This window comes from Bos grunniens, chromosome 13 (genome assembly GCF_055505025.1).
Source record: "Bos grunniens cultivar Pamir isolate PY7600 chromosome 13, Bosgru_T2T1.0, whole genome shotgun sequence".
Classification (NCBI taxonomy): domain Eukaryota; kingdom Metazoa; phylum Chordata; class Mammalia; order Artiodactyla; family Bovidae; genus Bos; species Bos grunniens.
The window spans coordinates 1,442,827-1,466,387 of record NC_141177.1 but is presented as its reverse complement, the minus strand read 5'-3'; the positions used below and the strand labels follow the sequence as shown (position 1 = coordinate 1,466,387).

The 23,561-nt window shown below is 45.0% G+C and overlaps 1 protein-coding gene across 4 annotated transcripts in view; it reads left to right on the top strand.

The window, feature by feature from the left end:
• DOK5 (docking protein 5) overlaps positions 1–23,561 on the top strand; it is a 151,263-nt gene that overhangs the window by 91,691 nt on the left and 36,011 nt on the right. For 2 of the 4 annotated variants that reach the window (XM_086330797.1, XM_086330796.1), the window contains 2 exons: positions 2,234–2,423; positions 21,025–21,160. In XM_086330797.1, the coding sequence (XP_086186923.1) occupies positions 2,234–2,423; positions 21,025–21,160 (326 nt within the window). The remainder of the gene's footprint in view (positions 1–2,233; positions 2,424–21,024; positions 21,161–23,561) is intronic. The other 2 variants (XR_015138568.1, XR_015138567.1) reach the window with 2 other exon arrangements.

Sequence of the window (23,561 nt, the reverse complement as noted above, 5' to 3'; positions counted from 1 at the left end):
ATCATTTCTTTGTTCCCAAATGCCTTGTAACAGGATAGATTGACTCCTAGAGTTCCGCACCAGCCTGTTGACTTGATCTGTGAGGATATATCACAGCCAAAGAGGCTGGGGGTCACCTGGCCTGATTATGAACACCGAAGAGGTGGGATTGTGCTGACCCCTTCTATGGATCCACAGTCAATTGTTAGTGAGAAAAATGCCCTCCGTCGCAGCCGGAACTGTGTCTTCATGACACATTTACAGTCGGCGGCTCCTTTAGATGCTCCGTGTCCGCCATAATCCATCTCCAGGGAAGTGTTATTGATAAAGTCTGAGACGTGCTGGCTGATTCAGAGGAGCCTCTTTGCAGACTGGGAAATTGAGCTGCAAAGAGGTGAAGTCATTAACCAAGGTCACACAGACACGCCCCAGGCTTCTCTCTCCGAAGTCCACTAACTCTGAATGCTCTTGTAACCGACATACAGAGAAAACGTGGCAGGCGCTGATTATTTTTTTGGAGAGCCCAGATCAGCACTTGCCTTGCACGTTTTATATTTGCAAAGCTATATTCAGAGAGTGCCCCAAACTGAATTCACAAATTGCCTGTTCCTAGGGGTCGGGCTTCCCTGGTGACTCAGATGGTAGAGAATCCATCTGCAGTTCAGGAGACGTGTGTTTGATCCCTGGATCAGGAAGATCCTCTGGAGAAGGGAATGGAAACCCCCTCCAGTGTTCTTGCCTGGAAAATCCCAAGGACAGGGGAGCCTGGCGGGCCACAGTCCATGGGGTCACAGAGTCAGACATGTCTGAGCGACTAAGCATGTCAGGAATTGCCCTTTGGTACCAGTTTTCTGAGCCTCAGTTTCCTGTTCTGTCAAAGAGGAATAAGAGTACCTCTGGTATATAACTACTGGGGTTTATAACAAAACTCAGCTCTGTCTTCTGAGGTACTTTGCAAGATTAACTATGACTTAAAGTTACGGTAATTAAAGTGGTCACTCTTACCAATGTTACTGTTATTCCTGGACAAGGTGATTACAGAACTTCCAAGCCAGTGACTTGGGAAGGATCTCTGTTATCGTTGTTTAGTTGCTAAGTCGTGTCCGACTCTGCGATCCCATGGACTCTCTTATTTTTTGCTTATTGATGGCAGTCTTTCTTATTTCAGAACTCTCCAGGTAGAAATTTACTCCATTAGAGTTTACTTTTAAAATAATAGTTACTGGAAAGCAGCAAACGCTTGCTTATTGGGAGTTTGAAATCACTTAGAAAATTTGCAGAAGAGATGCTTGAATACATTTGTAAACATAATCTTGACACTCCTGTTTCTTAAACTTAACTAAAGTTTATGAAAATTCTGTTGACTTTGTATTAATTTAGAATCCCAGTGATATTGTTAGTGTCTACTATCTTCTCGGATGCAGTCTGCTGTAATGACAAATAGATAAAAAAGCGTTTGCTATAGTAATAATATTTTTATTCATATTTCATTCAAAATTTAGACTCTGTAACTTCCTGAATTAATGAATTTTGTAGAAATGTAACAGAAATACCATGACTGTATCTGTGGGGATGAAAATTCAGTTGCAGTAAAAAGCCAAGTAGTTTATTCAGAGTAATCGTGGTGAAATTTTAAATCACACAAATAAGCAAATGAATATTTCTTTCCAGTATTTGGCTAACGAGAGCTCTTTGTTAAAATGAGTCCAAATTCATTGGAATTTTTCCAAACTGTCGGTCAGTTAAGTGCATACTATTAGTTTTATTTAAATAATTTGAGGTAGAATAGTGTTATGAAAATTATAAATTGATTAATATAACTTTAATATCAATAAACCATGCAACAATGATTTTGCACCTGCATTTTTTGTGAACACAAAAGTGTGGGTGTAATTAACAAGTACTTGGCAGGAAAAAAAGTTGTTTTTAATGGTTTCATTGTTAGAGTCTCTTCCTGGCATGCACAATTTTTATTATGCAAGCTAAAATATTGTAAAAATAATCTTTGCTCCTGTAAATACTGTGGCATGTACATTGACCACCAGACTGTATCTTTCCTGTGTTATTTAATGTAGTCTTCATTTAAAAAAGCATTTTCTGGAAGTGTTGATTTGTGAGAAAGGTTTGTCTTCCTGAACATTCAACCAAAACCTAGAATACGAGCTTGAATTGTTTGAAATGCCTCTTTGTTCCTGCTGTGTCTGTGATGTTTTATTCCTGGGGATTTTAGACTAACCTTTTGTTTTTCTCCCAGAGAGATTCAATGTGTATTTGCTGCCATCTCCTAACTTAGATGTACATGGCGAATGTGCCTTGCAGATCACATGTGAGCACATCTGTCTTTGGGACGTCCAGAATCCCAGAGTCAAACTCATCTCTTGGCCGCTAAGCGCGCTGCGGCGGTATGGGCGAGATGCTGCCTGGTTCACTTTTGAGGCAGGGAGGTGAGTTCCATGACTGTCTGTCTGCACTTTTTCCCGAAGTTCACGTCATGTGAGGCCTGGGTTTTCCTGTGAGATCCAGCGTGAAGCACACTGGGAAGACGCCTGGACCTGTGACTGTGATGCTGTGAATGGTGTGGTGGGTTAGTCGCTCAGTCGTGTCTGACTCTGTGACCCCAAGGACTGTAGCCCACCAGGCTCCTCTGTCCGTGGGACTCTCCAGGCAAGAACACTGGAGTGGGTTGCCTTTTCCTCCTCCAGGGGATCTTCTGGACCCAGGGATTGAACTCGTGTCTTCTGCATTGCAGGCAGATTCTTTACCAACTAAACCACTGTTCGCATATTCAGCATGGCTTTGTTTTCCAGGGATGGGGCTGATGTTTCATGAATGTGATGTGAAATTTTCATTACACGGTTTGAGCCCATACCACAACCTGACGTTGAAGTAGGTACCAGTGCTAAGATTGTGCTCTTGCCAGGTCATGCTGAACAGAGGCCAACTTCCTCGTTTTTGGAAAACTCCTATTTTGATATCTATGTTTCCTCACTGAACTAACTGTGGTAGATTATCAACATTAGGGGCTGTTGATATTTTTCAAGTTACAGTTTATTAAGTTTAATCTATTTTTCTCACACAGTAACGAATGACACTAATATTAAGAAGAGATTGATTTCATAACTTGGTTACTGCAATACCTAATAAGCACTTTCGAGGCTTTTCCTGTTTCCTTTTCAAAGTTAATTTTGGAGAGAGAAGGGGGTGCAGTAATATGGGGTTGATCATTAGCTACAAAATATTAGTCTAATCAGCATCTTATTGTCACCCTCTTTCCTCAGAATGTATGCTCTTTTTTCGGAAACACTGCAGATCCAATTTTATATTTTAGAATTTCAAATGACTCAGTTCATCTCAGTCGCTCAGTCGTGTCTGACTCTTTGCGACCCCATGAACCGCAGCACGCCAGGTCTCCCTGTCCATCACCAACTCCTGGAGTCCACCCAAACCCATGTCCATTGAGTTGATGATGCCATCCAACCATCTCATCCTCTGTCGTCCCCTTCTCCTCCTGCTCTCAATCTGTCTTTCTAAATTTTAAGAAATCCAAGTTCTTCTGTATATGGCCTGATTTTAAAGTTGAAAAAAATCAACTTGTGACTTTAAAAGGTTTTTGTTTTTGGTTTATAAAGTAGACAGTTCTCCCCTCACAGGAGTAGGGTACTTGACATAATAAGAATAATGACATGACTTCTAAACACCTAAAACTCTGCTCCATGTGAATATGCCATAGTAATGCTCCACTCACACTAATCTGCTCACCTCAGTATAAACATTGCCCAATTATTTAAAATTCCCTTTTCAGATAGATGATCGAGTCAGTGCTCTTACAATTATTCTAGAAAGTGTTTAAAGCCTTCTCACCCATGCAGCTCTTCTCTGGTCTGTTTACACTTTAAGAACCTGGAAATGGAAATGGTATAAACACATTAGTGAGTCTTTCAGAGACACAAAGTTTCTTGCATTAGCAAGTAAAACTTTAATCTTTAGAGCAGTGTCCTTAAGTCAGAAATACTTGTTTATTACCCTTATGGGGAAATCTTGATAGAAATTAAGAATTTGTTTGGGAAGGTGGGTATTTCTCCCTGTTTCGGTGTCAGAAATCATTTATTATCATTTTTAATATTTCTGGCCATTCCTCGTGACTTATGGGATCTTAGTTCCCCAACCAGGGATTGAACCCTGCCCCCTGCAGTTGAAGTGAAGGATCTAACTGCTGGACCATCAGGATTCCCTCCAAAATCATTTATGTATAAACTGTAACCAGTGACGATGGGTATGAAAGGTGTTTTGTCATTGAAAGTAGACTTATCTGTTGGCTGTACACCTCACATCATTCCCCACGCATATTTCATGTTGACTTGCAGGAGAGTTCTGCATTGATCAACATGTTAAGGGCCCATTTTCAGTCCTCAGTTCAGTCGCTCAGTCGTGTCTGACTTTTTCTGACCCCATGAATCGCAGCACGCCAGGCCTCCCTGTCCATCACCAACTCCCAGAGTTCACTCAAACTCACGTCCATCGAGTCAGTGACGTCATCCAGCCATCTCATCCTCTTTCTCCTCCTGCCCCCAATCCCTCCCAGCATCAGAGTCTTTTCCAATGAGTCAACTCTTTGCATGAGGTGGCCAAAGTACTGGAGTTTCAGCTTCAGAGCATATTGGGCACCTACTGACCCAGGGAGTTCGTCTTTCAGTGTCCTATCATTTTGCCTTTTCATACTGTTCATGGGGTTCTCAAGGCAAGAATACTGAAGTGGTTTGCCATTCCCTTCTCCAGTTGGGCAACATTTATTCCAAAATTCATATTTTTCCATTTTTCTTGCATGTTATTGTGTATGTTAGTTATTGTGTATGTTATTGTGTTAATCTGTGTTATTGTGTTATTGTGTGTGTGTTATTGTGTGTGTTATTGTGCATGTGTTGTTATTGTGTATATATGTTATTTTGTGTTAGTTATTGTTTATGTTATTGTGTTATTGTGTGTGATTGTGTGTGTGTTGTTGTGTAAGTGTGTTCACATTTTGTAAGTAAGAGGACAGAGGTGGCCGATGTGGATGTGGGAAGAGTATACGGAGCTCGAGTGCAAGAAGTGGTGGAGGAAAAGAAGGTACGCTGAAGACGTGAGTTTCCAAACTATTCTGATTGTCTTTGACCACAGCATGAACATTGACTTGGAAAATGAAAGCGCTTTTTAGTTCATGACTTTCCTCTCTGTGTTCTGTCCTTTGGGGTATTTCGTGCAAGCACTCCAGTGGTTAGATACTGTTAACACCTACAGCTCATCCCCACAGCGTTGTGTCTCAGATGTTGTAGGGACCTGGGATATGTGTGGATTTTGAACAGCATCCTTGTTCAGTGGTCGTGCTTTGTGGGGCTGTGCAAACTGGAGACCGAATGAATGGTCAGAAGGCCAAGTGCTGGGCTGTGCTCTCAGGACCTGACTCCTTTCTCAGACAGCGTGCTGTGTGCATAAGGGGCTCTGGTTTGGGAGTCAGAGAAACCCTAAGGTCTGATCTCTATTCTTTTTCTTTAAACACTGAGTGGGAGCAATTGATTTATTTATATGTATTTTTTTACTTAAAAGTCACAGCCGTTTATCAGGTCAGAAGTCGAAACACAGCCTGGCTCAGCTGGCTCTTTGCTCTACGATTCACAAAAGCAAGATTTTTCTCAAGGTTCTGGGGATAAACCTGCTTTGAGCCTCATTCGGGCTGTGGGCTGAGTTCAGCTCCATGTTGTAGGACTGAGTTTCCTGTTTTCTTGCCAGCCGTCTGCACCTTCTAGAGGCTACCCACACTCTTTGGTACATAGTCCCCTTCCTCTGTCTTGAAAGCCAGCAGTGGAGTCTGATCTCTGTTTTTTATTAGCTGTTGACTGTGGATGAAGTGTTTAACTTCCCTTTTATGTTTATCTAAGTAATTAACTTCCTTTTGGGGTGGTTGTAGGTAAAAGCAGTGATGGATATAGATGACCCAGAAGGTGCTGGGCTTCTATTACATAGTGTCTTTGAGATTTTGTTATAGGAACTTTTGGAGCAGGACTGGGTTTGCAGGATCCAGACAGTATTAAATGCAAGGTGATATTACCATTTTATATTTTGCCTGAACCTCAAATTAGATGGATTTTTATAGTTACCATCAAGATGCTCAGGATAATAAGATCGTTCATGTTCCCCCAAGTGTGAAGATTTCATATCTGCCTTGCTTTATTAGTGAAGATAATTTTTTCCCTTGGCTATTTTTGGATGTGTTCAAAACAAGATAATTTCCTCCTTGTCTTACATTGATAGGTGAACAGGAGTTAAGTCTCTCCGGGCAGGTGGTTTTCACATATCCAGCATGCGTCTGCAAAGGCATCACAGCATTCCCCTCTAGGACACAGGCAGTCTTCCCAAAGACCTCAGGGAGAATTCTGCTCCGTCTGGACAGAACCTGTGTTTGAGCTGAAACTAAGTGTTATTCCTGTTGAATGGCCCATTTTGAGGCACCAAGATTGACAATGGGGTGTGTGTAATAAGCTAGGCTGGGAGTCGGAGGAAATGAAATTAGAGTTAGTCTCATACTGGTTGTGGGACCTTGAGTGAATGAGTTAACTCTCTGCGCTTCCATCAGCCACCTGTGAAATGAGTGTAATATTCTGTCTCCCACAAGATGGCTGTGAAGATTAACAAAGGTGCATAGACAAACACCCACGTTAACGCCTGGCAGGTACTAGGCAATTGTGTCAACCCAAAGGGATGCAAAGAGCAGAGAGATCCACGGACCCTCAGAGCCAGTGCAGGTGGCACGGCTGGCTTCAGGCTTGGGCTGACTCAGAGGCCAGATGAGGATCCTGGGTTGTATCTCACAGTCCTGCTCCTTCTAGATGGCGTCACCCTGACTCCACGTGGGTCCTCCAGGAGCCTTGAGATCTCACACCGTCAGTGAAAAGAAGCGAAGTAGATTCTTACAGGTGTTGACTCCGTGTCAGGAGCTGCTTTGAGGACTTTGTGGAAGCACTCAGAGTACAGATGGAATGGTGCGGTTCTCGAGAAGCTGGAAGGAGGTACTGACGCTTTCGGAAGACCTGTGAAGTTTAAAAAAAAATCTTAACAAAGTGTGTCCAACAGAGTATTTAATTACTGCTCAAAGCAATTAATGAAAGGCAGCTATTTGACTATAATTAGCAATATCACTCATCACGGTGCTGAGATACAGGGGGGTGATTTTGCCCCCAAAGGACACTTGGTGGTGTCTGGAGGCATTTTTAGTTGTCACAGCGTAACCTGTAGAGAACAACCCCAGCAACAAAGAATTGTCAGGTCCATACTGTAGCAGGCATGTCAGCCATTGAACGACTAGTGATATTTACTGAGCCCGTACTGTAAGGAAGGGGCTTCCCTGTGGCTCAGATGGTAAACAGTCTGCCTGCAGTGCGGGATACCTGGGTTCTGTCCCTGGCTCGGGAAGATCCCCTGGAGAAGGGCATGGCAACCCACTCCAGTATTGCCTGGAGATTTCCATAGACAGAGGAGCCTGGCAGGCTACAGTCCATGGGGTCACAGAGTCGGACACAACTGAGCCACCAACACTTTCACTTAACTGCTGTAAGAAAGTTGTTATATGAAACATTTTATACGCACTATCTCATTTAAGTCATTTGCTGGTCATATAAACCAGGGGATATTATTATTCGCATCCTAAGAGGAAGCTTGGGCATCGGTGCAACTGATCCAAAGGCACACCAGAGCAGTGAGTGAAAGGTGGATTCAGAAATACACGCAGGTCTTCTTACTCCCCAGCCCTAAGATTCCTAAGAAGGCTAAGTGTGACAGCTCTACTAGGTTAGCCTAGTTCTTTCTCTTAAATAATTATGTAAAATTCATTTGTAATCAGAGGATAATCGCTTTACGATGTTGAGTTGGTTTCTGCTATAACAACATGAATCAGTCATGAGTTACGTATGTGCCCTCTAGCCTGGTTCTTGGACTTCCCCCGTGGCTCAGACAGCAGAGAATCTGCCTGCAGTGCAGAAGGCCTGGGTTCAATCTGTGGGTTGGGAAGATCTCCTGGAGAAGGGAATGGGTACGACAGTGTTCTTGCCTGGAAAATCCCATGGATGGGGAGCCTGGCGGGCTGCAGTCTGTGGGGTTGCGAAGAATCAGACGTGACTGAGTGACTAACACTTTCACAGCCTAGTTCTTAATGACCTCTACAGAGCGAAGGAAGAGAAGGCATACTACACAACCAGCACTCGTGCATAATTATCTTAGTTTAACTCCGAAACCTCCTGTTTGTCCTTTTGGTTCTGAGTACAGCACTTACAGTCAGGATCATTCATCTCTCCTGTGCTGCAGTATCATGACCAAAGGTTGTTAAGAGTCTTCTAGATTGTGTTTATCCCTCTCTTTCCCAGTGTAGGCAAATCTAACCATTCCTCTGTGGGTTTCTGTTTTTTTTTAAGAAATCCGGAGTTGATAAATAATCTGTAGTCTATAATAAAGTGCAATTGCACAATTAATTGCTACTCATTACCCCCAGAGATAAAGAACAGTTAGCTTATGGGGAGGGTGGGAGGCAGGGGAAGGGACACGTTGCTTATTTTATTTTTGAGTATTTTCTAGTCTTCTATTTGTTTCTTTCCACTTGGAAGCCCTGAAACAGTGAAGCAGATCAGACTGGCAGGGTCTCTGATTTTTTACGGGAAGATCCAGTTGACATGGAGTTGTAACTGCAGCGTCCCCGCAGAACTGTTCTGTAAACGTTACTTTCTGAAGCATGGTGCCAGGTACCCAGTCAGTTGCCCTGTGAATTTCACAGCTGGCTGCCCAGGTCCCACCGTCAGCGCCAGGCCCCGCCCCACCTCCTGACTGATTTAAATGGACGCCCTGGGTTCAGCGACTGCAAGGATGGGAGGGGATCAGGTGACGTGTGGCGGGACACCGGGGATGAGTACCACCCCTGGGCGCCTCTCTCTACCAGCCGAGGAATGTCTCTCTTGTGCTTTTGACATCGTTTTAAGAGAAACTTTGAAGTATGCCAAGAACATGTTAAAACTGACATTGCATAGACCCATCCTTTTTCTTAAATGGAGTGCAGAAATTGGTGAAAAAGACTTTTTTGGATGTAAAGGCATCTGAACAGTCTTGGAAAAGAAGTCATCTGTGTCTTCTGTATATCACTTTAAAAACAATACTAATTGGTAAAACAGTCTGTTTTAAGAGACTGTTTAACATTTCATTGAAGAAGAAAATTTTATCTTCCTCTAATTTATGAGTTTAAGGTAAAAAAAGGACCGTTATTCTAACATAAATCTTTGGGTATTCTCTATTTGTCTTCTTGATTACAAGCTACTTAGTAATCTCTTACTTCTAAGTATTTTATAGAGCGTATATTCATTCTTACTAAAGGATTGAAAGCAAATGAGCAAATGTATTCCGTGTTTCCTACTATGTTGATTAGAGAACTGTTAATTTTTTTTTTTTTGGAGTATGGTTGATTTACAATGTTATGTTAGTTTCAGGTTACACAAAGGGAGCCTTTATATATCCGCATATATCCACCTGTTTATTCTTTTCCCACATAGGTCATGGTTGTTGTTTAGTTGCTAAGTCATGTCCAGCTCTTCGTGACCTCGTGGACTGTAGCCCTCCAGGATCCTCTGTCCATGGGATTTCCCGGGCAAGAATACTGGAGTGGGATTTCCCAGGCAAGAATACTGGAGTGGGATTTCCCAGGCAAGAGTACTGGAGTGGGATTTCCCAGGCGAGAGTACTGGAGTGGGATTTCCCAGGCAAGAATACTGGAGTGGGATTTCCCAGGCAAGAATACTGGAGTGGGATTTCCCAGGTGAGAGTACTGGAGTGGGATTTCCCAGGCGAGAGTACTGGAGTGGGATTTCCCGGGCAAGAATACTGGAGTGTTGCCCTTTTCTTCCCCAGGGGATCTTCCTGATGCAGGGATCAGACCCGCCTCTCGTGCGTTGGCAGGTGGATTCTTCACCACTGAGCCATCGGGGAGCCACATAGGCCATTGCGAAGTATATAAATATGCTTGATCCCACACGGTCTTGCTCAGAAGAAGCGAAATTCTTCTTTTGAAAGCAAACAGAAGCTACAGTTGTACTTATATGGCTGTTCATTCTTCATTAGCATTGATCTAAAAAGTAACTGTAATTATAAAAGTGACAAGCATTATAAGCATTCCTTGCGTGGAGGCATGTGTGAAACCAGAAGGGAGAGTCCCCTTTGTACTCCAGGAAGTGACCTCTTCAATCCTCATCTTTAGTAGATCGTTCACGATTGCACGTCTGTTCTCTGCCAGGCGCTGTGCTAGGTGTTCAGGTGTGAACACAGTCAGGGCCATCGTAAGACGCTTAACCAAGTCCCCTTTGCCTCTGAACGTCTATGGTCTTAGCATATGAAATCCCTAAAGGAAAGGATGACTTTCTTATGATCTTTGGAAAAAGAAATTAGACACTCATCAATGCCTCCTGTCTTGTGGCCATCTTTAAAAAAATGTAAGGTGTATTTGTATTTAATTTATTTATTTGTCTAGCTTTATTCAGGCACCAATGACATAGAACATCATTTAAGTCTAAAATGTACAAGGTGATGATTTGATACATGTATGTATTGCGGAAGGATCACCGTGATAAGGTTCGTTAACACCGTCTTCACCTACCTACTGAAAGAGTATGCACTCAAGGTCCGGCTGCCAACAAACAGGCCAGGCTGCTGGAAAGGAAAGTCTGCTGCATTTCAGATGCCGGCAGCTGTGGGGGCTGGTGAGGGTGGTGGATGTCTGTCCAGCCCCTGCTGACAAGCAGGGGTGAGAGCTTTGACAGACACAGCTGGGGGGCGGGGCATGCCGAGCAGCACGGTCACCTTCTCGTCGGTCATCGGTGGTCTGACCGCAGCATCTTGACTGTTTCACAGCTCGTCTTCAGTCCCAGGGTCTGTTTGTCCCCGTTTATTTGTGGCCAGTTCTCTGCTGTGGTCCCTCATGTCCTGGGAACAGTCTGGTCATCACATAGTTAACTCCTCCACCTGGGGTTTTGGAATCTGTAAGACAGCTCACAGGACGTGGCACAGAATGTCATCTACAGCCCTCGAGGAAGAACTAAAGGTCCTTGGCGATGCTTAATGACTGCATTATTACCGCTTAGTCTCCTTTGACTGTTTTCCTTTGTTTCAGCATTTCTCACTTTTCTGATTAAAGGTATTCTTTGACTAAGGTTTCCCACAGGCAGAAGGCAGGCAGAGGGCATGGCTGGAGGTTGGGGGGCAGGGACCATGCGGTCCTGCTCCATTTCAGCCTCACATAATTACCCCTTTTTGTGGTGAGAACACTTAAGATCTGCTGTCTTCCAGGTATACAATACAGTATTTCCAGTGATGGGCCGCAGCTGTACATTAGATCTCCAGAATTTACCTTCCAGCTGGAAGTCTATACCCTTAGACCAACATCTCCTGTTTTCCTCCGCCCCAACCCCTGGTAACCACCTTTCTATTCGTGGTGTCTGTGAGTTTGGCTTTTTTTAAGATTCCACAAGTCAGTGAGATCACACAGTATTTGTCTCTCTTGCTCTGACCTGCTTCACCTAGCATAATGCCCCCAGGGTCCATCTGCGTTGTCAAGACTGGCAGGAGTTTCTTCTCTTTTCTGCAACTCAGTGATATTCCCTTGTGTTGCTTCTTATCCACTCACGCGTCAGTGGACTCTCTGGTGATTCCCGCGTCTCAGCCGTGGTAAACAATGCTGCAGTGAACACAGGTGTGCTGACATTTCTTTGAGATGGTGACTTCATGTCCTCTGGAAATATGCCAGAAGTGGAATTGCTGGATCTTTTGGCAACTCTGTTCTTTTGAAGAAGCACCATACCGTGTTTCACAGTGGCTGCCCCAATTTAAATCCCCACCGGCAGGGCACACGGATTTCCTTTTCTCTGCGTCCTTATCACCACTTGTCATCTCTTGCCCTTTTCACAGTAGCCATTCTCACAGGTATGAGATTGTATTTCATTGTGGGCTTCATTTCCCTGGTGGTTAGTGATGCTGGGCACTTTTTACAGGCATTTTTCACCCGTTGGCCATTGGTGTGGTGAGACCATTTTCTCGTAGGTGATGCCCTCTAGTGGATGTGAGCACTCTATGTGTGACACAGCCTCAGAATTCTAGTAAAGGGCTAGTGAAAATGAACCGTCTTTCATCACACATTCCCTGAGTGCACCCTAAGAGCTAGTGTGGTTCCAAACAGCGTGGATGTAGCAATAAATAAAACTGATGTTCAGTTTTGAAATGTACTCTCCAGAGGAGAGGAGATGCAGGCAATAGCAAACATTAATAAAAAGTAAAATAGATGTTGGGACATGTGAGTCCCATATGGAAAATAAGGTGATGGAAAGTGCCAGAGGGGGGCCCAGGTTTAAAAAGGGCGAGAGGACTGGTTTTGCTCGGTCAGTGACGTATGAGTTGGAGGCCTGAAAGGGGTGAGGGAGCGAGCCACGTGGGATCTTACGGGAGAGGATTCCGGCACAAGGAGGGGTGCGGAGGGGGAGTGTGTAGAGCAGAGCCAGGCGGCCGGCAGGGCTGGAGCGGAACAGGTGGAAGGGAAGCGCCGCGTGACGGAGGCGGAGGCGTGGCAGGCCCAGGCCGTGTGGGGCTCGGGGGCCACGGGCAAGAGTCTGGCTTTTGGTCCTAATCACGTGGGAGCCACTGGGAGCTGCACAGTCTGAAGAAATGGTCCCCAAGACCTGTCTCTCTTCCGACACCGATTTCAAGTTCAGGGGTTCCCATACCACAAAGGTGGAATCATTTGCTGGGATGACTCAGAATTCACTGAAAGCTATGAAACTCATAGCTCATTACAGAGACGACACAGACTAACGTCAGCCAGGAGAGGACGGGCAGGCGATGGGGAGCAGAGGAAGCGGGTGATGTTTCCTGGTCTCAGTGTGCCGTTCACACGGAGCGCTGCCAGCCGGGGCGCTCCCTGACCTGCAGCGTCCGAGTGTTGAGCCTCCATCGCCCGCACGGTGGGTTAGTCATCGACTGCACAGGTGGAGATCTCCAGCTCCAGGCACGCAGATGCCACGTGACCCAAAGCTCATCCTGAACCGTATTGTTACTCTTTGCCTGGTCAGGAACCCCAGGCAAGCAAAACCCCTGATCTCCCAGGAGCCCATGGGAAAGATCAGAACCCTTGTTGGACAAGGTGAAATTCTTGACTTGGGAAAGCAGGGCAGGAGGAGAAGGGGGCGACAGAGGATGAGACGGTTGGATGGCATCACCAACTCAATGGACCAATGGACATGAGTTTGAGCAAGCTCCAGGAGATGGTGAAGGACAGGGAGGACTGGCATGCTGCCGCCCATGGGGTCCCAAGGAGTCAGACCTGACTTAGTGACTAAGCAGTGATAAGTTCTCGGCTACACAGGGAGTGTTAAGCAACGAGGTGACATGGTCTGGTTTCGTTTTTTTTAAATTAGACACTGTCTGACTAAAACCAGTTAGAGGAGCATCACAGCGATGCTCAGGGGAAGGGGCGGTGTGGCTGTGAGGACTCTGGTAGCAATGAGTGAAAGTGGGCTTAAGCGTTTTGAAGTTAAAGCCCAAGAAACTTACTCAGTGGTTGGATGTGGGTTAGGAGAAAAATAGAGGGGTTCATGACTCCCCAGAAGCAGCTAAAACTGCAGAGCTTGCCAAAGTGGGGGTCTGTGGGGGTAGGCTGACAATGCATCCGTTTTGGACATGTTATCATCAAGCTGTGTTCAGCAGTTTCCCTATACACGCTTTTCATCTCATCAGGTAAAGCTAATTAGTGGTGCTGGAGAAGACTCTTGAGAGTGCTTGAGAGTCCCTTGGACTGCAAGATCAGACCAGTCCATCCTAAAGAAATCAACCCTGAATATTCATCAGAAGGACTGATGCTGAAGCTGAGGCTCCAATACTTTGGCCACCTGATGTGAAGAGCCGACTCATTGGAAAAGACCCTGATGCTGGGAAAGATTAAAGGCGGGAGGAGAAGGGGACGACAGAGGATGAGCTGGCTGGGTGGCATCACCAACTCAATGGACATGAGTTTGAGCAAACTCTGGGAGATATTGAAGGACGGGGAAGCCTCGTGTGCTGCAGTCCATGGGGTCACAAAGAGTCGAACATGACTGAGCAACTGAACATGATCTTTGAGTTTAAAAACTGAGACTAGCATTTCATTTCCAACCAGCTCCTTATAAACTGCTATATTTGGAAGGATGAGGAAAAATGCATCCTTGACAGAAAGACTTAGATCGAGGTCTTGGCTTAAAAAAGCAAAAAAGGAAGATAAAAGTCATCATCCCTCTTTGACTGTGTTTACATGTTAAATGTTTGGGAACAGATGCGAGTAATAAACTGCCACCCTCTCTTATTCTAGCCGTGTTGCATGGCTTCGGATAGTTCATTTTCTCCCCTGCAACCTTCAAGCCCACACACAGGAGGGTTAGGACGTGTATCTGAAAAGCGATCCTGACGTTTGTGTGTGTGTGTGAGGGGTCTGGTCACAGGAGCTCTGGTGACACTGAAGACAAACCCACGGGAGAGAGGACAGCATATAGCAGCGCGCGCTGGGATCGGGGCCTTTGTCTTCATCCTGATTGCTCCGTTGTTAAGGTGTGGCTGACACTTCTGGACGGACACCTGGAGCTTCCTGGAGCTGGAGAAACAAAACACACGATATTTCCCGTCATCGTTTTTGGGGTTTCTTTTAAGGATCATCTTTTTTTTTAATTAATTGATTTATTTTTGGCCGTGCTGGGTCTTCCCTGCTGCTCGGACTTGCTCTAGCTGGGCGAGCAGGGGCTCCTCTCTAGTTGTGGTGGCCAGGCTGCTCATCGTGGTGGCTCCTCTTGCTGCGGAGCACGGGCCCTGGAGCACAGGGGCTTCAGCAACACAAGGGTTTAGCGGCTGTGACTCCCAGGCTCTGGAGCACAGGCTCCGTGGTTGTGGCGCGTGGGCCTGTTTGCTCTGAGGCGTGTGGCATCTTGTTGGATCAGGGATCAGACTTTTGATCCCACGTGTCTTGCCTTGGCAGGCAGATTATTTACCACTGAGCCACCAGGGAAAACCCCTTATCATAATAGTTTTTACTCAGTAACAGTGGACTCTCGGATTCTCTCCTTAAAGGGAAACTTCATCTGTCTGAGTTCATGACTCTGCTCCCAAAGAAGGGGTTTCCACTGCTGTGCTGTCAGGCGGCCCCGGGCGTGCCTGCCCTGCTGCACGCCTGCTTTCCTGGGCACCTGCGTCCCGGGCTGCGGTCACCCACGGGCACCTGCGTCCTGGGCTGCGGTCACCCACGGGCACCTGCGTCCCGGGCTGCGGTCACCCACGGGCACCTGCGTCCCGGGCTGCGGTCACCCATGTTTCCCTCTAGGCTGTGGTTGTGTCTGTCTCGTGACGTTTTCCCCGAGGACATCGTCCTCGTTGGCTTTGACGTTTTAAAGAGCTCAAGTAACAACACCCAGTCCTAATTAAATGTTTACTTGATGTCAGGTCCTTTGCTAAATATAAAACAAGATTTCCCACTGCCCTCTGAAGTTTGGGTGAGTTTATTACTCATATTAGAAACATGAGGCTGGCTTCAAGAGGCCAGAGACTTGCCCAAGGTGACAGCATGCGAGGGAGCTGGGACGGGGAGGTCCTGTCTCCTGCGCCCCCAGAGCAGGGCTCTGCAAACTGCATGTGTATCTCCCCGCAGTGGGAGGTGACTTTAGGTGGTAGAGACATCGTGTTAACTGAATGTGACTCTTCCAGGGATGAAGTCATTTTCTCTTCAGTTACCTTTTTGACTAAATTATAGAGAACCATTTCAGTGGGTTGCCTGCTGTCTTTTTTTTTTTTCCTTATTAACAAACACCTAAACTCTTCCCTTTATTAGTAAAGGGAGAAGTAACACAGTTCATGCCACATGTCTTAAAACAGTGCATCCTCTAACAGTTTCTAATTTACCTGTGTGTTACTGAGAGGGAATACGAGCCAGTCCATCCTAAAGGAAATCAACCCTGACTATTCATTGGAAGGACTGATGCTGAAGCTGAAGCTCCACTACTTTGGCCACCTGATGGGAAAAGCCAACTCATTGGACAAGGCACTGACGCTGGGAAAGACTGAAGGCAAAAGGACAAGGGGGTGGCAGAGGATGAGATCGTTAGAGAGCGTCTCCAACTTGATGGACGTGGGTTTGAGCAAACTCCCGGAGATAGAGGCAGACAGGGAGGCCTGGCGTGCTGCAGCCCATGGGCTCGCAGAGACTGAGACGCGGCTGGCCGTGACTGAAAAGTGAGCGAGCGCTCAGCTTGAATCTTGGACAGAGGCCCGAAACGGAGCGTTTCGTCGCATTTCTGTTCATGTCTACTTCCAATTTATGGCAGAGCCTCCTGGTTCATGATATGGATTTGATCATCCCATTTACAACATATTTGTTTAAGAGAAAAAAAATGAGTTGATTTAAAATATTCAGTAGGAGATACAGAGGTCTGACCAGCAAATGAAAGTTGTGTATTGACGTTCACAGAGCTGTCCCTGCTCAGAAGCCTGAGTGTCTCGCACGTTGATTCCATGTGGCGAGGAAGCCTGGGTCACGTTCCCAGCAACTCCTTTCCCAGTCCCGCCTGCTGTCTCCTCATCTCTTCTACAGTGACTTTGTTCTTGTGCTCAGTCGCTAAGTCGTGTCTGATTCTTTTGCGACCCCATGGACTGTACCCACCAGGCTCCACTGTCTGCGGGATTTCCCAGGCAAGAAGACTGGAGTGGGTTGCCATTCGCTTCTCCAGGAGATCTTCCCGACCCAGGGATCGAACCTGAGTCTCCCGCTTGGCAGGCGGATCCTTTACCGCTGAGCTGCCAGGGAGGCCCCTACAGTCATTTATTGGGCACCAGATAAAGGCCGAGGCCCGTGCTGGGTCCTGGAAAAGCGGTGAGTAAGTCAGAAAACAGTCTGCCCACGTGGGGCTCCCATCCACGTGATTTGAAGACATGCTGTGTGTGTTCTGTGTATCACATCTAATACTTGTAATGCAATTTAGGTGACGGTTGCCATCATTATATTCACTTTTCAGATGGGCAGTGCAGGCTTCGGGAGGTTTACGGACACGTCCCGGGCCTCAAAGCAGGCACGGGGCAAGCCAGCCGGGTAGTCTGGAGCCCAGGTCATTACCTCTGCTACGCTTCTTCTTCCCACAGCCTCGATACGCACTTATCGTGTGTATGAAGGACTGAATTTCCCAGTGCTTTCCGAGCTCTTGGTTTTTCGATGGGTTCTTAGCCAGGTGCATAGTTCATGGTTTGGAGTGGCATGCGTGGCTTTTAGGCAAAGCAGTTACTGAGGACGTCAGCGCTCTAAGTGCATCTGTGTGGACATGGCGTTCTTGTATCCAATCCTTATCCTCTCTAAGGACAGAAGGAGGTCCGGCTTAAACTCCTTATTTTTCTTTCTCTGGGTGTCTGTCAGCTGGTTTCTGTTAGTGTATGTCTATCAGGAAAGAGTGCTGGGGCCTCTGGGACATTAGATAAAGTGCCCGCGGTCACAGTCAGAGGGTAGAGAGAGAAAGGAGTCGGTTCACACGTGGGCATTTGCAGGTCTGCGGCCGGTGAACCAGAACATCTTTGCCCCGTCTTGTGTGAGGCAGACGCTGCCGTACGAGGTTATGTAAGACCATCACTCCTTTCATGTGCTTTTCTTTTGACTTCCTTTCCTTTCCTCCCCCCCTCCCCTTTTCTTCTGACTTGCCTTGGGGAGTTGGCCCATTATTTTACTGAAGGCCCCCAGCAACATTTTTAATGCGTCGTAAAGCTGCTTATGAAACAGCACCAAACAAATCTGTTGGGTTGGGGGCAGTGTGTGAATGAAATAAAAGAGCTCGTGGATGGAGGTTCGCAGAGACCTATGGAAGAGCCTCTGAGGTCAGTTTTTGTTCATTATCCACACTTTCTGGGCCACACTTTCCCACTGCAGGGCATATGCCTTTGAATGTACGGATGAATGCAGTGCAAACCAGAGGCCTGATTTCTGGTCTATTTAGAGATCTTTAGTGCATTTTTGTCCCCTAATGCAAACTGGTGGCCTCCCGGCCAGATATGGTCCTTAAATGGCATTTTGACCTCCACAGCTTAAAGAAAATGGAAAAAGTAGCAACATTAAAAATTCAGATTATTTCCTATAAAAATTCAAGATTTCTGGTTTCTCTTAAATGATCAGAAGTGTGGCTGCACTGGGGCTCACCATTTCCCCGTGTAAATGCCTGATCGTCTGTGAAGCTCTATGTTGTGGGAGGTCTCTGTCTCCATTCATTCACGTTCTTTGTCTAAACCCTGATGGAATTTGAGGTTGTAACTCCTGTTACTTTCTGTAAGTGGTCAGTGTGTGTGTATAAGTGTGTATATATATGCATATGTGTGTGTGTGTGTAAGGGTTTGTGTGTGAGTGTGTATATGTGTGTGTGTGTAAGGGTTTTTGTGTGTATATGTATGCATATGTGTGTGTGTGTAAGGGTTTGTGTGTGTGTGAGTGTATATATGTGTGTGTGTGTAAGTGTTTGTGTGTGTGTGTGTGTGTGTGTGTGTGTGTCTTTCAGATCCTCAGGTGAAGCCAGGGAAAGCCCATGACTTTCAGGAATACTTGATGCTCTCTGGATTTCCTTCATTTCTGATCACAGTAATCACTGAATCAAATGTCACCAAAGGATGGCTGTGGTGGATTCATGATGTTAACCAAAAGCAGACAGTGGGTGAAAGAGTGATTTTTTTCAGAGTTCTCGCCAATTAGTGAGTCATTATATAAATTAAGCACTTCACCACTAGTATTAAAAGCAGAAGAGAAAACATCAGCATTTTATAAGTTGATAGATGAATAGATAGCTAGATGGCACCTAGATGATAGACTAAATAGATCAGCGGAGTGTTTGGTCACACTCTAAACTCCGTTACTGTGGGCTGCGGTTACAAAAGCCTTACAGTCCCTGGGTCATCAAGCTTTAGAAACACAGTTGCGGGTTTGCTGTTATATGGATCAATCATCCTGTAAGTATGTCCCAGTTAGCAGGAACCTTCATACTTTCTGAAATCAAGGTTGACATCTAAGTAAGTAAATAAATGATGACCTCTGCTCTAAAAGAAACAGAAGGCCACTTGTTTCTCTTAAATAATCGATTGAGGTCACCCTCCTCCTAACAAGTTATATTTCCGTATTTGGTGGAAAAAAAGAAGTGTGAAAAAAAGTGAAAACCTTGCAGAACTGAGTGCCAAGTGACAGAGTCCCGTTTCTGTGGTCGGTCAAGTAGAGAGTGGATAGCTGAGGAGGGGAGTATTTTAGGAAGTCTTCAGGAACAAAACAGGACTTGAGTAAAAATGCTTTGAATTTTAGTTTTTAATTCTTTGAATTAAAATGACAATTAAAATCACACAGTCAACCTCATAAGCTAGTTTTTATGTTAGTTTGTTGAAAGAGCCTTCTAATTTTTCTTTCTTCTTACATGGTCCATACTAGTGAAATTCAAGCCAATTAACATACTCTATGCTATACATGCTGAAGACTGCCATATGGCCGGGATATTGAGCCAACCTTAGATAATTAGATAAGGATAAATCTTCCTTTTTTACTGCACTAATTGCATAGACTGGAATAGATAAAATCATTAACAGTAGTTTGGGGTGAAAATTGGTTTGGTTTCCATGCTGTATTAAAAAGTTCTTTTGATGTGAATCTCTAGATGTGAGCAAAACTCAGGCAGTCAGGCCAATATTCAGTTTGCAGTAAGAGTTTCAGAGGTGGAAGGAGAGGGATTGTGTCTTAGAATAACAAATGATTAATAATTGTAAACAATGTAATAATTGAATAGTGTTCTTTAAAACAAAAACAACTTCTTGGTTAACTGTTGATATATGTAATTAAAATCAGAACTGTACTGTAAAAAAAAATTCTTTTGAAAATTATCCAAGTCTTCAAAAATATTTAGAATAATTGAATACATTCATTAATTATGTATGCCCATATCACTGTATATATATGTATTTTGTGTGTGTGTGTATACAAATATATATATATGTATATATGTGCTCTTGCAATGCAGGAGACACAGGAGACATGGGCTCCATCCCTGGGTCGGGAAGATCCCCTGACAAAGGAAGATGGCAGCCCATCCCAGTGTTCTTGCCTGGGAAATCCCAGGGACAGAGGAGCCTGGCGGGCTATAGTCCACAGGGTTGCAAAGAGTGGGACACGACTGAGCACTAAGCATACTTAGAAAACACAGACACACACGCATTAGTGGTTAAAACACACTGGTTTCTGGTCTAATTGTATGTACCAGTCTCCCTTACCAATGCAATTCATTTCTGTTTTTTAACAGCCTGAGGTAGAGATGGTTCCCCTCTTAATTCCTGACATTAATGATGAAACCCACATGTCTTTCCTTGAGTTCCCTGTTTCTCTTCCATTCCACACATTGGTTCAAGTTATGTCTGTTTAAAATACTCTTGGCTACGTTTGATTTATCACATGGAGTGAAAATCTGGAGTAAAATTGGATCGATGATTTTGGAAAGCAGAGCTGATTTCAGAAATAAAATCATTCTTCAAGCCATTGTCTGTAAGGAGGATCAGGTCAGAGTCTGAGAGCCATAGAACCCGTTCTCACCTCTGAGCTGAAAGGCCCCGTTTCTGGTGAGTCTCTGAGCTGTGAGCTGTGCTGGGAAGGCCTCGCCCTGGTGTCCTCTTTGACAGTTTTGGGAAGTAGAGGAATTGTACTGAAAGCCCAGAAACCATTTGTTCATTAACCTCCAACAAAACCTTCAGGACAAAAAACACGGGGCACCGCCCCGTTGGCTCGAAGTGACTGGTTCCCTGCCCGCTTGTCTGTATTAATGACAATTTGTCAAACACTGTGATTCCAGTTAACTCTGTTCAACACATGTGAACAGGAATCCTGATCTCATACAAAAAAATGAAGCTGATCTTGGGTTGTTCCGGGCTCTGGGTGCATTGAGCTTGGAGAAGCTGGCTTTCAGAAGCCCTCTGTCTTTGTTTTCACAGGATGTGTGAGACTGGTGAAGGGCTGTTTGTCTTTCAAACGCGAGATGGGGAGGCCATCTACCAGAAGGTCCACTCGGCTGCCCTGGCCATAGCGGAGCAGCACGAGCGCCTGCTGCAGAGCGTGAAGAGCTCCATGGTACGTCTGGGGGCCCTTTCTTACAAGCACTGTGCACACCGTGGCAGAATGCTCTTGCAGTCTCTGTGCTGAAAATATGGTCAGTGTTTTGGGGGGCAGATGCTTTCCTCCTATACTCAGCAGTGTGTTACTCGGATGACACGCATCCTTGGAAAGCTCCAGAAAGTCACTTGGGAGCAGAAGAAGCATCAGCCCGCTTGTCATCTGCCTGCACACTGCTTGCCTCCCTTGTAATGCGTGCTTAATCAGTGCCTTCCTGCAGCAGAATGCTGTCCACTGAGTGCGTTATAAAAAGCAAGTATATTTTGTTCTCACTGGGAGACTGAGAAGTCTGAGATCAGGGTGCCGGCGGATTCTCGGGGGACACTTCCTGGTTTGTAACTGGCTGTCTTTTTACTGTGTCGCAAATGGCAGAAGGGGTGAGGGATCTCTGGGTTCTCTCTTGTAAGAACGCTAATACCGTTCATGGGGGCTCTGCCCTCATGACCTGGCCCCTGCCATATGCCTGACTGTCTGATAACATCACTTGGGGGCTAAGGTTTGAACATAACAGTTTGGGGTTGGGGACACAATATTCAGTCCATTGCAGTCTCTCTCTCTATATATAAATCCATTTCGCGTATGTATGGACATCTATAGACACAACTCCATGGGTTATTTACCTCTGAAAGTGAAAGTCGATCAGTTGTGTCCGACTCTTTGCGACCCCATGGTCTATACAGTCTGTGGAATTCTCTAGGCCAGAACACTGGCGTGGGTAACCGTTCCCTTCTCCAGGGGATCTTCCCAACCCAGGGATGAAACCCAGGTCTCCTGCGTTGCAGGTAGATTCTTTACCAACTGAGCTATCAGGGAAGCCCATATATACTTATAAGTGTAACAGAAGTTGTCATTTCAAAGGTCAGCAGTGGTCAGAGAAAAAATGTAAGTGAGAGAAGAGAGCTGAGAGGAAACGGGTCAAATACCAAAAACTCACGACCAGACAGCTGTTGACGTGAGATCATGGTTTCTGTGTAGGAGAGTTCTTGATTTTTTTTTTCCAGGTAAATCAAGACTTTGAGTCTGTATAGTATCTTCCAGTTTATAAGTGTTGGAAGTTAATTTCAGCTAAAACCAACAACAAAAATCAGTAATACTTTGTAGGACAAAGGAAACCTATTTGTAAGATTTCATTCTGCCCACAGCGTGTGTTTGCTGTCTCTAGGGGGTAAACCTTCATAGTCATCAGTGTGCAGAGACAGCAGGGACTGTGCCTCGTATGGGGAATTGTGAGTCATGAGTTTCTTCTTTAGGAACAGTAAATTTACAAAATCTGAAATGAATGTGCAGCAGTTAAATAATGCAACTCATGAATTGTGACTGCAAACACAAGAATAGAGAGTCACATCTGGGAAAGAAATCTGCAGAACCAAAAGGAACTAGGTTGGCATAGGAAGGTCAGGGCAATTTGAAAAGTCTGTGATTTAACCGTGTGGGTGGTTGGATTTAAAGAGGGGAAAAGCATGCCAGTAATACGATCTGTCCCAAAGCAGCCAGGGATTATTCCCAAATGACTTATGCGTGCCGTGTTGTGGGATTTTAGAGCTAGGATCAGCAAATCTTTAATACAGGCTGAGACAGTAATATTTCAGGCTTTCTGGATGAAGATGGTCCCTGCTGCAGCTCTTTAGCTCTGCCGTGGGAGAGCAACTGCGAGCATAGGTCATGTGGATTCAAATGGACATGGCTGTGTTCCGAGGGAAACTTATATTAACGGACAATGAAATTCAAATTTCACTTGATTTTCACATATCATGAAATATTCTTCTGATTTCCCCCTCAACCATGTAGAAATGTTCCTTCTGAACTAACAGAGTCTTGGCATCCATTTTCCATATTCTTCCCAATTTTGGATATTGCAGTAGAGGTGGATAATTGGATGGGTGGATGGATAGAAAGAAAAAGGAAGAAGGAAGAAAAGAAAGAAAAGAAGGAAGAATTCAAGTCATTTTGAACTTACAGGGCAATGTGTCACTGCAGTAGAACTGTGAGCTACTCGAGATGCCTTTAAATGTCTGAAGAAGGTTTTTTTTAAGATTACCTTTTTGTAAAGCCATCAATTAGCATAAATCTGTCTGTACTTGAAAGGGAAGTTCTGCACTCACATGTGTTTCCATTTATAACTGCCTCATTACTTGCACTAAAAATTAATCAGGAATATGAGTAATTCGTTCAGATCATCCCTTTGCAAATTTAACTGTAATATAATGTTTGCTTTTAATTTGCTGTATGCTTAACAAGCTCTATGAAATGAATGTGATTTTAAAAGTAAAAACATCCTGTTTTTAAATGGAAGTGAGTAAACTTCAAAATGGGATCTGAATCTCAAGGGAGTTAAAACTGGGGATTGCAGAATGCTTAA